Source organism: Triturus cristatus, chromosome 3_1, assembly GCF_964204655.1.
Source record: "Triturus cristatus chromosome 3_1, aTriCri1.1, whole genome shotgun sequence".
Lineage (NCBI taxonomy): Eukaryota > Metazoa > Chordata > Amphibia > Caudata > Salamandridae > Triturus > Triturus cristatus.
Window position 1 is genome coordinate 469,376,622 of NC_140583.1, and position 15,396 is coordinate 469,392,017.

At 44.3% G+C, this 15,396-nt stretch overlaps 1 protein-coding gene across 2 annotated transcripts in view; it reads left to right on the top strand.

The window, feature by feature from the left end:
• ADAMTSL3 (ADAMTS like 3) overlaps positions 1–15,396 on the top strand; it is a 2,432,792-nt gene that overhangs the window by 1,778,071 nt on the left and 639,325 nt on the right. For both annotated transcript variants that reach the window (XM_085644288.1, XM_085644289.1), the window contains exon 15: positions 13,852–13,936. In XM_085644288.1, coding sequence (XP_085500414.1) covers positions 13,852–13,936 — 85 coding nt within the window. The remainder of the gene's footprint in view (positions 1–13,851; positions 13,937–15,396) is intronic.

Consider the following 15,396-nt stretch of genomic DNA (forward strand, 5'->3'; position numbering starts at 1 on the left):
ATTTTCCTCTAACACTAGGGTCAATTGTTGCTGCATGTTTTCAATTAGGGCTGCTAAGGCATTAACATCCAATCCTTCTGCCATCCTGCCTGGGTGGAAATAATTGGCACTTCAATCTGTCAAGATCTCTTACCTTGTGCCAGAGTTTTTCCACAGAAGCAGATGATAGCTCCCAAATCCCCAACGCGGTTGCCAAATCAGAATTTCTGAACTTGACACTCACGAGGGGGAAAGGGGAATTGGATAAGAAAAAGAGAGACTGCTGCACGTTTAGGAACTGCCCCACCTCTTCTATTAGAAATCTTCTAATGGAATTTCTTCATCAGGAATTTGATTGTGAAGAAATCGGGCTGGACCTGCAGAGGATGAAAGAACAACTTATGCCTCAAATTACATTGCCCTTCTAACTCCCTACTTCACCCTCTGGGAAACTGGTGGCTACCTGAGGAACACTGCAGACTAGCTTCTCTCTTACTGGTAATCTTTGACTTTAATGACGTCCAGAATATACCCAAAATAAGATATAACCAAGTCTCTTCAAGAATTGGAATAGCTGTGAATTGTTCAAGTAAACTTCAAAGGATACAGTTCCAGCGGAGTAGTTCTCACAAGAATATTCGTTTTACTTATCTCTGGTTGATTTGGTAGTTCAAGAAATGATAGTCTCTTCAGGGAATTCTTCGAACTACAAGACCTCTTCAAATCCTGCCGAGAACTTCTCTCAGGAAAAACGCAATTCAAAATTAAATAGTTACTGGGAACAGCGTTCCCGATGTGCACATCCTTTCCGCAACAGCGGAGAAAAAATCGTGAAGAAACAAGGTGAAATTCTCTTCAGAACAGGAACAGGAAACGAACTTTGCTCTCAGCCGAGAACTTCAGTTGAAGTGCGCGGTTTGTCGGGAGCTCGCGCTAGAGATTCGCTTGGGCTCGAGACCTTAGTCCAGAGACTAGAGTGCTCTGATTTCGCTCGAGGGTTGCCGCCATCTTGGATTTCCTCTTCGCCGGTCTCAGCAATCAAGAGGAGCAATCTCTGCATTAAGATCCATAAGTGCTGCAATGCTCTTCCATACCTGGAACGAGGAATCATTCTTCTTCTTCTTTTCTTAAGGGAGGGGGTAACAACGGCTACTAGTGAGTTCTTGACACCGTGTTAGTTGGCGTAAGTTTCTACTGTTGGCCATAGGCCCCCAGAACGGAAGGAAACCTTTGAAGAAGTCTCCTGCTTCTTGGCCAGCAGTGTCTTCCTTATTGAGAACACCTCTCACAACTCTAGTTTTGTGATAATCCGGTGCAGCAGTGTATGTCGGAGGCAATAGTTGAGCGATATAACATGAGCCTGAGAAGTCAGCAGGTAGCCATGTATATGCTCTGTCTTTGCAAACAAAATAGGTGCCCTTAGCAGCTAAGAATGCAGGGGAGGACTGTGACGGGAAAACGTATGTTTCGGTACAGTCGCTCTTCCCTAGTCGAGCTTTCGGATTCCTCCCATTTCCTTGCAAACAGACCTGACCTTGGTGGGGTACGACCCAGATCGGAGTCGAGCTTTTACGTTTGTTCTCTCCCAAAGTAATGCCATATTCCGTAACATTCCAACCCATGTAAACTCGCAATTCATCCTTGGGAATAAACGGAGTGTTATTGACGTCTCTAACCATGTCAGTAATTCCTTTTACCAAGGCTCTATTAGCGGAGTTATACCTAGTGGAACGCGGAGGTCGCGGGGGATAGGTCTCTAGAGCATAAGCGAACATGGTCTGAAATGCCCAGAATGATCCATTATAACTAAAGGGCAGAACCAGATAAGGGATACCCTTGTCCATGGTATGTGGTATTAAGCCACACACCCAGCAGTTCGTTGTGTTTACTACTAGTTGGTGCTGGTGCAAGAGCTGAATGAAAGTGTTATTTATAAACTCAGAGCGTCGAGCTTGCTCATGTGCAGGAAAGGGATGAAAAGAATGAAAAGAAACAACAGTCGGAGAAACAGAAACATGGGGAGATACTGTAGATGTAACAGGTGCAAAGATCAATTGAATACCAAAAATAATTCCGCCTACCAGAGTTATTAAAACAATCAGAAATGTCAGGGCACATTGCATTAGGAAACATTTGCTATATAATATTTCATACAGTTTTGTCTTGCGAGCATTTATGACGTTAGCCCGTCGCAGTTCAGGAAGCTCCATCTTCTACAACCGTTCGCAACGGATGGTTTGTACCTGTTAAAAATTGCTTCTGTCTACCCTGGGAGTTCCCAAAATAAACAGAAGAAACCGACCTTGTGTCTGGTTCCCTGCAAGTTAAAACAAGGCACACGTTACGACCCTACGGTAACCCAGATGGCAAGGTGAGAGAACAACAAACAAAAAAAAATAAAAAAATTATAGAGCGAACTTCCTGACTGAATGGAATGATAAGATCAAAACAGTTTTCAAATAGAAAGGTAATTGTGCAATGTCATTGGTTCATAGAATGAGAACGTAGGTTATATCTGTACTTTCCGGGTCTTGTCTGATCTTGAAACAATTGTTCTACAGGTACAGTAATGTTCGAGTCCACAGGTGACGAATGTTCGCCTTGTATAGCACTTTGTTCAGGGTTCGAAGGCACAGTTCCTGGTGGGGTATCAGAGTTCTGTGTTTCAGTTCGTTTGTCCGTTATGTACTCTGCATCACTGAAGGGGATGAGCCTAGGAACAGGTTCTGTCTCGGATACACCAAATCCCTGTCTAACCCAGTTGTCGTAGGGGAGTGGGAGAGGGACACGCTTCGTATGGCTAGCGTGCAACCAATTCTTCCTTCCAGCTAGGCGTACAGCAGTTCTTGTGGCCAGGAGCACCTGAAACGGGCCCACGAATCTTGGCTGGAGGTTCCGGGTTCGCTCAAAATTCCGCACCACAACTTGATCACCGGGTCAACGTGTGGCCTGGACTCTCTGTCAGTTTAGGCAAGGATTCAAATACCTGTTGATGAATAAGGCTCAATTTAGCAGTCAGGTCAAAAAGGTAATCAATCAACATTGGATATTCGATCTGTTTGAATTCCTTTTGCCTAGGGACTCCCCAAACATTAGAAGGACGACCAAACACAATCTCATATGGACTAAGCCCTACTCGAGAGTGTACAGTCGCTCTGGTGGACAATAAAGCTAAAGGCAGTGCGTCTGGCCAAGATAGGCCAGTGGAAGCTTGAATTTTAGCAAGTTTCAGCTTCAAGGTACCATTGTACCCTTCAACCAAACCTGCTGACTGTGGGTGATTCGCACTGTGGAATTTCTGGGTGATCCCCAGACCCGCACACACACTCATCATAACTTTCCCCACAAACTCACTTCCATTGTCCGACCAAACAATCCGTGGCATACCATACCTGGGGAAGTACTCTTTGAGGAGGATTTTGGCAGTAGACATAGCAGTGTTATCCTTTAACGGATACGCTTCAATCCATCTTGAAAAGGCACAGACTACCACTAGGACATATTGAAGATTATTACACCTGTCCATGTGGATAAAATCCAACTGAATCACTTCAAAGGGACAAGAAGGGGGAGCAAAGTGACCAGCTGGCGTTGGGGTTCCCTTGCCAGGATTATGCATCAGGCATACCATGCAATTTTTCACGACTCTTTCCGCACACTTAGTAATTCCATCGTTCTTCCATACTGGAGCTAACATTTTACAGATCCCTTTTGAACTAATGTGCGCCACTCCATGCGCCATCGTGACTACCGCAAGCACATACGCATCAGGTAACATCCAACGCTGCTGTTCGGACAAATCAACCCAACATCCACTTGAATCCATTTTACCCGTTTTCTCCTTCCATTCATTCTTCTCATTTTTAGTTGCTTCATTCTGGATTGCCTTTACACTTTCAATCGTATTCTCACACATTCCTGATTCAGCAATCCATCTTGCAGACGTTGCAACGTACATTCGACTCATCATGTTCTTCGCCGTCTCTTTGGCGACCTCATCAGCAAACGCATTTCCACGGCCAACATCATCCGTAATCTTTCGATGTGCACTGCATTTCACAATCGCAACTTCATTCGGTAGGGTCAGAGATTCCAACAGGTCATTGACTAACTGTCCATGTTGGATCTTAGTCCCATGGGACGTGAGAAAACCTCTTTCTTTCCACAGACGTCCAAAGCTATGTGCTACGCCGAAGGCGTATTGGCTATCAGTAAACACATTCACTCTCTTTCCCTCAGCTAAAACACACGCTCTTGTTAATGCAATTAATTCTGCAGCTTGGGCAGAATTCTGACTCACTCTTGCGGTCTCAACAATCGTACTCAAAGTCGTAACTGCATACGCGGCCGTCACATCACCATTCTGTAGTTTAAAACATGACCCATCAACGTACAAAGTGCCATCTGGATCGAGTAACGGAGTATCTTTTAAATCAATCCTACCTTTTGTCTCTTCCTCAGTTCTAAAACAACAGTCATGGGGCTCTGAATCACTCGACTCCTGAGTAGTCGGCAACAGCGTTGCTGGATTCAATATGCTGCATCGCTTGATCTGAATGTGACTTGCCAAAAGTGTCAGCTCATAGCCTGATAGTCTAGCACTGGTGAGGTGCTGAGTTTTCGTTCGATTCATAAGTGTATCCACAGCATGTGGAACCATGACTTCTAACATGTTGTTCATGACTAGTCCAGCAGACTGTCGAACAGACACTGCAGCTGCTGCTGTAGCTCTCAAACAACTTGGCAATGCTCTGGCTACCGGATTTAATGTGGATGAGAAATATGCACAAGGTCGCTGCTTGTCACCAAATTGTTGCGTTAAAACACTCAACGCACAACCTTCTCTTTCATGGACATATAGTGTAAACGGCTTACTGTAGTCAGGAGTACCCAACACAGGAGCTGAACACAGGGCATCACGTAAGTCGGAGAAGCTCTGTTGACATTCATCAGACCATGGCAAAGGGCTCGGAACACCTTTTTCAGTCAGGGCTACCAATGGTTTTGCCATGAGAGAAAAATTTGGGATCCATTGCCTGCAGTATGATGTAGTACCCAAGAACGCACGCACTTCTCTCTGTGTGCTTGGTACAGTCATCTGCGAAATTGCTTTGACTCTCTCTGGGGTCAACCTTCTTCCCTCCTTTGACAAAAGATGACCTAAATAGGTCACTTCTTGGCAACAATATTGTAGTTTAGAAGGTGAAACCTTGTGATGTAAGTCTGACAAATGACGTAATAAAGAAATTGTAGCTGTTTTGCAAGTTGTCATCGGCGGCCAGTAAAAGATCATCTACGTATTGGATCAGAGCAACACCAGGAGGAAGTACAAGAGCATCTAATTGGCTTTTTAATGCTTGGCTGTAAATTGAAGGGCTCTCACAATAACCTTGTGGGGCGCGCTTGAACCTGAAACTGCGACCACCTAAGGAGAAACCAAAAATGTCTCTACTTTCCTCGGCTATCGGGATGCTGAAAAAGGCATTCTTCAAGTCGATTACCGTAAACCATGTGGCTGAGGCAGGAATCAATGTCAATAGTGCAGTGATATCTGGTACCACAGGAGACTGCGGAATCACTATTTTGTTAACCTCTCTGAGGTCAATCACAAATCTGTAGATCGGAGGTTTGGAAGGGTCAGTGCGTTTCAAAATTGGCAGAACAGGACTATTGCAGACATTTCCTCTAGTTTCCTCTATCACATCTTTCTGTATTAAGTCCTTCACGATCAGTAAAAGTGCACGTTCACCTTCATTTGAAATCCGATACTGTGGAATTCGTGGGAATCTAACATTCGCTTTCAGACTCACCACATAAGGGGGAATTTCCAAAAGACCTACATCATTAGGACCAGTTGCCCAAAGAGTATCAGGGAGAGAACGCAGCTCCGGTGGGAGCTTATTCATTGACAGGTACATTGGAGAAATGACTCTCTTACCCAACGTGAGCTGTACTCCCGAAGGAGAACAGTACAGTGTCGCATGCAGGCGTTTCAACAGATCTAAACCAAGCAGATTTTCATTACAACCGGTCGTTAGAATGAGGGGTGCTTCTAGTTCGCATGGCCCAACAGAACTTGACAAAGGACTAGAAACAGGATTGTGGACAGGGGCGCCTGAGAAACCTACTGAAGTGTTCGTTAAGCCAGACAAAGGTGCGCCCGGGAGTTTCGCATGCATAATTGAACTTTTTGCCGCACCAGTATCCAACAGAAACGGTTCGACCACGCCTGATGTAACTACTGCGACATAAGGTCCACTCTGATCAACTGGAACTGATACTACTCCCTCTCTTTGCCTGTGGCTGTCCTAGTACTCGCTTTTATGAATCTCTTCATTATTTTCATAATAATCCTCAACATGATACTGTGAAGATCTACCAAGTTGCGTAGATTGTACATTTCGCTGATCGAAATAATTTGATTGGCGATCAGCCTGTGGAGTAATTGTACCACGTCCTCTACCTCTAGGAGCTTGCATAAACCCACCATTACTTCTCTGAGCTGGGACACCACTGGTTTGTGCGTGCAGTACTGGACACTCGTTCTTATAATGACCCTCCTTTTTACAATAGGCACACTGATTCCATGATAACTGTTGTCGGGGAAGACCATAATCGAATCTTCGGGACATCCCTTGCTGGAATTGTGGCTGTTGCTGAAACTGGGGTCGCTGCTGTGAATCTGACTGATTTGAGCGAGGCGGGTACGCCTGTTGCAAAAGAACTTTAGTTTTCAGATCTTTTGTCTTCTTTTCTGACTTTTCCTTCTCTTCTTTCTCTCTATTCTCGTAATACTGAGCAGTTGCAAGTATTTGTGCTGTCGTCGACACTGCCCATGCACTTTCAGAATCCTTTAACTTGTTACTAAGCTCAGGCAGTAAATTAAACACGAACTTGTCGACAAACAACCTCTGACCTCCCTCAGTACTCATATCTTGCCCACTGTGGTCTACGAAGGTCTCTTCAAATCTAGTGAAGAAATCAGAGACGCTTTCGTCTTTCTTCTGCTTGCATGCTGATAATGTATCCCAGTTGACCCGTAACGCTGGCATCAGGGTTTTCATCAGATTAATTATTCTACCAGGTAGAGCAGCAATCAGAGGCTCAGGTTTAGCACCACCAACTTGTTGCGCGTCTGCCGCTATTATAGCTGCCCAATCACCTCCTAAGGCGACTGGGTGGTTCTCTTGCCGGATCTTGGCCCATATGGGTTGTGGCACTACATTACCAAATAGCATTTCGATGTCTGCTAAATTCATGACACACGCTTGAACTGTCTGCGTTAACTCTTTATAATATCCAGCAGGATTCTTACGCGGGTCTGGTAACGCCTGTTTTACTGCTAATACTTCGGCCCGCTTCCAAGGGATGTGTATCCACACTCTATGGAAATATGCCGGAGCAGCTGCAATACCATTAACCGCATCAGCTTGAACTGCTTCACGCCATATGGGTGGAACTTCCCTCATCGGATATTGACCTCGTCTTTTCCTAGTAATCGGAGAACCATCAGAACCCCTTAGAGACTGAAGAGGAGAGTCATCCCTATAAGCTAAAATCAGTTCTATCGCTTCCCTTACTTCTGAACCTATCACCATTCCTGCAGCGAACTTTTGCTGAATATTTATCAAATCAGAGGGTACGGACTCTGAGTCATCATCGTCCCATTCCTCACGCACAAGAGAACACATCACGTCAAAGACATAACGTTGAGTTGGTTCATTCCATTGCATAAATGTATCTGACACTCTTCGTGCATCATACTTCGCAGCTTTCGACATCCACCTAAGAGCTGTCGAATCTAACATTTCTCGTTCCTGGGGACCAGGAAACTGGCTACGTCTCTGTGTAGAGTCAGAAACGGGAGTCCCAATTAAAGACCTGTAGAGAGGAGTTAAGATATTAGTTACAGAGTCGGTTATTGTCCGACGAACAGAAAGCGGAGTCAGAATTGTTACAGAGTTCGGGAACAGGGCAGCCGGAGCAGATGAAATGGTAAGGGTGGGAGTAGCAGGTAAAGCAGTTGGCGAAACGATAGGCAAAGGCGGAATAGGCAACCCAGGAAGAGGGGGTGCCGAAGGAACATTAACCACAGGAAGGACAGGAGCTTGAATCAAAGGGAGTGGAGCAACTATTCCAGGCTGACCAGCAGCTGGCTGTACAACAGGTAGTAACTGTGGCGCTGCAATACCCTGTGCATACGGTGGGGGTGATCTCAACAGATAAGACAACAGAGGATCCTTTTCAGGGTCCTCTATCGGCTTAGCAGGACAAGATGGCAAGACGGGGTAGCATTTGTCAATCGCCAAATTATGTTTTCTATTCACCATCTCCATTGCTTTCTCAGTCTCGTTGACATGCAACTGTCTAGCAGACTCCATTAATGTCAACCCTTTCTCTTTCTGTTCCTTCTTCGTTTTCCTAATTTCTCTCTGTTTGGCTTCTTTACGCCACACACGAAAAGAATCAAACATTGCCGGCTGGGCTTTCTTTTTAAACAACTTCATTTCTAGATTGTCTAGAATTTCAATTTCAAAGCTACCATGCGGTGGCCAACTAAGGACACCATCTTTTCTGGTATAACGGACCCACACTTCATTATAAGCGATAGGACCTACACCGTGTTTACAATAGAGCTCATATGTAGGAGTTCCAATCGGAGGAACCGAACACGGATCCTCCAACCGGGAATCCCCGTTGCAACTTAACCAGGACAGGAAACAATTACTACTGTTAGTCATTATAAACTAAAAGCAGATTCCAACCAAAATGCGCAAAGAACTTTAGGCCTACCAAATGAACCAATACCAAAACAAAGATTATCTTAACAAGAGCAACCAGTGATAATCTACGAATTCAAAAACAAACGTATCCAGAGAGCAAAACAAGAGCAACAAAGCACAACCAGATTGAGCGCAACCCACTTAATACTTAACTGAAATATGGAAGACGTCACCAAGGAGAACCCGTCTACGTCTCGCCGTACTAAGGTCTGCACCTCGGGTCCAAGACAGGGCGACAGTCAGGGCAGCGGTCCTCTGTAGCCGTCTAGGAACGGGAACCCTCGTGGAAGAGATCGTCGGGCCACTTTTACGACATACAGGGATCGATGAAGCGGGGTACCTCCCTCCGGAATCTTCACACGAAGCTCCTCGAAATTTTCAGGCTTTGGACCGGTACCGGATGACGTCGCCCCACGTTGGGCGCCAATTTGAGGTTCTGGACTTTTAAGAGTCCAGAGGTGTCAGGGAAACAACACCCAAAGACCCCTGAGTTCCTTCCTGTCTAGGTGCACAAATAAACAGAGACGCGGGCTTCTCGATGGTGGCGTCAGAGACCAAGGTTTATTTACTGCAGGGACACAGAAGTCATAGGAACCACACAAAGGCAGAATCTACGAGACTGTTCAAATTGCAAGAAGTGGGTTGCTCCTTAAATACACGAAATATGTCTTTAGGCAACATTACACGAATATTTTTCATGCCCAACCCGGTATCCCAAACAGACAATAAACATACATCAAACAATAATTAGTCGTAGGTTTTCGGTATTCGATCAAGTCTCCTTGTCAGTTTTCCATTCTTTGCCCGATCCTCCCCATCATAAAAATCGTATCCTCCCCATTGTAAAAGCCCAGAAGGAGAGGAGCAGAGCCAGGTGTAAGGGATCGAAAAGCAGGATAAGAGGTGTTTATGGATCGTAAACGGGCACGGCTACCGTATTCGGCCTCGCAATCAGGACAATGGACGCGAGAACTAGTATAGCAGGATTGGCCTCAGGCAGGGGAGGCGGCTTGATTCTGCCTAGTCACGCAGCGTCAGCTTCCTCGGGCTTGAGCTTACGTGTCCTTAACAAGGTGATTCTGCCGGGGTCATCGTTCGTCCATTGACTATGTGAGGGCAAGAAACAAAATGGGTGCTGTATCTAAAATGGATGCCATGATATCACAACGGAATGCCCTATTTCTCAGTGAATTCATGCTCGTAGTGCGGCGAAAACACTGTCATGCATACAATGGATCATTTACGGTTCACTGGTACCAAAATCGTGTCAGTACTACGATACCGAATACACGGGCTCGGATCGCTACAGAACCTCAACTCAACACTAACTGGGTTTTTTTTTTTGAGCTAAAGATCTATGCTAATTGAAACGCTCACTACGCGCTGATGCAGGAAATGCCAGAAGTAGAAAACAACGCTCCTAATGCATTGAAAGGTACAAAACCAAAATGAGCCTGGAACAGCGCTCACCGTGCCTTAGACTGAAGGACAAGAGGCATAAACAGCACTCCTTGAAGAGCACTGTGGTGGATCACAAGCAGAAATGTAGGCAACAGGCCAGCACACAGGGTCCTTGCAGACAAAGAGGCAGTGCTTCCTACAGGTCAGCACAACAGAGCAAAGTCCAAGTGGTGGTTTTCCAGGCAGCACTGCAATCCTCAGGTGCAGCATGTAGGGCCAGCAGCGTCTGGTAACAAGTCCCACGCAATTTCTAAAAAGATGAGGTGAAATGTATTTAACTTCAAACAAACTTTAGAAGTGCACATCACCTCCATTCAATCTCATCCCTGGCTCCAGACACACTATGGGGGGTGGAGACAGCATTGTTTAAGGACAGGCACAGCCCTATTCAGATTTCAGTGACTACTCCTCCCACCACTCTAGCTCAGGATGACCCATCAAGATATGCAGAGCAAACCTCACCTCCCTTTGTGACTGTCTAGAGTGAATGCACAAACAGGCCCCTGTCAGTCTAAACCAGACATTGATTGGAGTCAGGCTGCAAAGCACAGTCCTAAGCACACAGAAAAGCCCACTTACTAAAAGTGGCATTTCTAAAATAGAAATGAAAAATCAACCTTCACCAATAAGCAGGATTTAACACCACTATTCCATACATACCAAACATGGCAACACTACTGCTTTCAGATCATAAATTACCACTCTACATCTATCAGGGAATTCCCAATGCAAACCTATGGGAGAAGCAGCCTCAGAGCAGAGAGAAACCAAATAGGCTGTTTGTCACTGCCAGATGTGCCACACAACAAGGGCACATGTCCTACCATTTACCTACACAGCACGCTGCCCATAGGGCTACCTAGGGGCTACCTTAGGGGTGACCTATATCTGGTAAAAGGGGAGTTTTAGTCTTGGCAAGTAACTTTAAATTCCAAGTCACTGTGGCAGTAAACTGCGCTTGCAGGCCCTGCAATCACAGAGGCCTGAGACAGGTTTAAAAGGCCACTTATGTGGGTGGCGCAAGCAGCATGGCAGGCCAATTTACAGGCCTTGGGAATATGGGATGCTACTATACAAAGGACTTGCAGGTAAATTAAATACGCCAACCAGGTGTAGACCAATCATACCAAGTTTGAAGGAGAGTGCACATGCACTTTAGCACTTATCAGCTGTGGTAAAGTGCCCAGAGTCCTAAAGCCAAATAAAAGACAAATAAAACAGTCAGCTAAAATGCAGAAGGAAGGCAAAAGGTTTGGGAGCAAACCTGTTTATGCAGCACCTAAACAGCAATAAAGTGAGAACACAGCACAAGTAAATCTTATACCAATTTAGAACAATAGGGAAACTGAAGGGGGAAACCATCACATATTGTCGTTATTGTAACACGAAGATCAGGCTGGACATTGCGGACAGTCATCACCGTAGCATGAAGATTCTGTCAGACATCATGGACGGTCGTTGCTGGTGCTTCGCTTTGGAAGTTATCATGGGCTGTCAATGGTGTGGCGCAAAGTGCAAATCTCACATTGTCGGCTGTCGCTGGCTGTCGCTGTAGCGCGAAGATTTGGGTCCACAGTAGCTTTGTATTGGCGATCGCCACTTGTGGTGAGAGCTTGGTGAAGACGGGACTATTCGTGATCCAAAAAAGGCCAAAACCTTTTTTTCAGAGGAGTGCACTCTGAAGCCAACCAATGGCCCAGGACCAGGGGAGGCGCCTCTTGGGGATCAGCCCGTGTATTGTTCTGGCACTGTATTCCTCTAATCCAGGTCTCATTTGCATTCTCCTTCCCATCATCTTCTGTCCTTTTTGTTCTCACGGACTTTCAATTCATGAAGCAAGAACTGGAGACAGGGTCTTTCTTACCTGGCTTCTGAAGCATAGACCACTTTGGCTCTATCATTCGAAGTCAGTCTTACCTATCTTTGTTTTGCCACATTGCTGAAGTCCCATTTTTCCAGAGTCCGGAAGCTCCTCAGGGCAGCTGGGCACCCCATAAATCTATATCCTATGGCACTGTTTTTGCAGTGTTGAATTTTGACAGCACCGCATGGCCAACAAATGATCGATGCACGGAGGCAGGCATGCATTTCCCATTGTTCACTCTCCTTAGTATCTGAGTAGCTGGATAATTTCCTTAAATGATTGATCGGCGTTCTTTAGGATTGTAGAAATACTTATTGCAAAATCCTCCGAAAACCGTGACGGTTACTACACAAGAGTGACAAGTGTATTTTCTTCACAAATTCCGCTTTTTGCAAAGTTACCTTTCTTAAAAAACTATGTAGAAAAATGTAGGAATATTTACATTTAAATTCATTATAATTGTATTGTCCCATGTTTGACCGACATATATATGGATGTATGATGTTACAACGTGAGTGTTTACAACGCGTGCCGTTACATCGCATTCGTTACAACGAACGGATGTAACCACGCTATGCCATTACAACGCAAGTCTTTAACTCGACTTGCACTAGACGGCGTGCTAACATTAGAAAAGTGTAATTTACTATTCCAACTCCAGTCCACTTAACAGTAGGGAAGGTGTTGGGATAGTAAACTACACTATTTGTAATGTTAGCACGCCATCTAGCGCAAGTCGATGTAAAGACTTGCGTTGTAATGGCATAGCGTGGTTACATCGCGTTCGTTGTAACGAATGCGATGTAACGGCACGCGTTGTACTAACCGCGTTGTAAAGGTTGTTCCCCATATATATAATTGGCATTATGATGCAAATGGCGAGCCTTGTTTGCTCTGGCAACTGAAAAAAAATAATATGCCTTAACCCCTTCTCATAAAATGTCAGATCGACAATGAAATGCGGGCAAAATAAAAAGAGAGCTACGCGCAAAGCTGTTTGAATGGCAAAATTGAGAATATTTCAGGAATTGCATACTTCCTGGTCATTATCCAAGTTAATAAAGCAGAAACAGTCGCATGGGGGTGATGCACACTCTTCTAAACTGTTTATTGATCTAGCAGATAGAAACATATTAAAAATGCGCACTGGAAGAACAGTGTCATATTAAAAGATTGTGAGCTGGGTGGAGCGGCATATCCAGTTTACAGGCGCCAAAACGGCATTATCAAGAGTCCACACTGACGTCTGGAGACGAGTAAGCCAAGAATACCTCACTGTATGACTTCCACTAGTAAAAGGCGACAGCAGTGCAAAATGAGAGCAAACCAGTCTACACTGGGATTTACACAACGTTAGGTCATGCGACGGCTGCTGACATATCTCTGTTGGTGAATGCTAATCCGGCCTCAAGACCGCATGACGTCATGGTAGCGTTCATGGCCTTTCTATTGACATCTTCTCAACAGTCTGCAGTCAAACTCCATAAGTCTATGTAATATGACTTCATAGTAGCGAGTGTAATAGGGTCACTCACTTTGCACTCATTAGACTCTTTTTTTAACGGTATTTCTGACCTATATCTATGCAAAATATTAAAAAGTCGTCCCAGATACTTTTTAAGAAAACCAATAATTGTGTGCAGAGTTATTTTAACATTGCGGAAATGACACTGAAAAATAAAAAAGTAAAAACAATGCTTGCTGTTATTTCTTTACTTTTTTACATTAGTTTAAAGGCATGGATTTTATGCTCTTCTCTTACAGAAAAATTCCCTGTGGAATCAAAACTTCCATGGTTCAAACAAGCATTGGAGATGGAGGAGACGAGAGCCGCATCTGAAGAGCCAACGTAGGTGTACAGTTCTATTTTTCAAAGAATGGGTAGACATACTAAGTAAATAAGGTCACTCAACGTTGGAAACCTGACTTTGGGACTTTGGGATGGAAAGGGCAGAGCTGGTCCCAGCTGCACCATTACCCACATATTCTGCACCATGGGTGCTTAAGATGAAGAAGAAGCAAGAGCAGATAAGCTATCTCAGAAAGGACTGTGGTATAAAATGCTCAGCGACCACTTCTCAGTTGTATTAAAAACTGCATATTTGTTCTCATTCAATTTGCCTATGGTTAGTGAATTCAGTTAAAGCTCTGTCCATTGGTTCGAGCAAGTGCAACTGTGCGTTCACATCACAGTTTGAGTTAATGATTCTCCGGCCTTGGAATAGTAAATTTATCCTGAGCTTAATGCAAGTAAGGTAGCACTGATCCACATTATCGCCATCTCCGATATATAATCCCTCTCTTTGCTGTGAGTGATAGACGCTACTCAGTGTCATGGACCCCACATGGAATAAGTTCAAGAATAACTTTACACTCTTCATGAGCCATCAGTGTTTCTGAACTTGTCTTTGGTCATCCTGTTCCATATAGGTGTCATATCTCACACACCTATAAGGAACAATCTTAAACCACATGTCAGATAGAAAGATCTGTCTTTAAAGAGATCCTACTTATGTCCAGCCAGTTCCTAGAGTGCATAATTGTGTGTTTACCCCTTTGTTTATTTTAACTTCTACAGTCAATCCTATGACAGGATATTCCTGAATTATTCATATACCTCCCTCCTTATCACTCAGTCCAGTTATTTGGCTTGTGTTAGTCTCGTAGTTCGTAGTGATATAACAAAGCGATAGGAGGCGCTGTGGTACAATTTTGTTTGCACCTTTACTGCACTTCCCACAGGCCCTGATTCAATTTCAATAGATGTACATGTTTTAGCACTGATCCAATCATGTATGTTTATTATACAAAGTCTGTGAGGAATGCACTCTTTTATATTGGAAAGGTATGAAAATCAAATGTAATAGCCTTTGTTTGTGCTGAAACTTATTGAACGAGGTAAGTGTACCCGCATTGCACTTTATAACAATACAATATGTTATTATTTGTTGTTAATTGGCGATATTCTGTTATCTATGATTATAGTGTAATGTCGGTCTATATTGACTATTTACCACACTTATTGCAACCTATTGAGAAGCTGCCCTTACATTACCATGGTGGCCTCATTTATTATACAAATAGAGTGTATTTGTACGGATTTTTTAGAGTGCAAGAAGAGCAAAATTGACCAGAAGGTTCCGTAGATATCATTTTTCAAGGTTTTTATCACATTTAATTTGAACTGCAAACAACCATTGGTCAACAAAAAGTTTCCACACTTCTCAAAAGTTTGTAAAAGTTAGTACTACTACTCCGGCACAGCTTGGGTGACCAAATCCAAGAGGATGGAGGTCTAGAGTGCTGGTG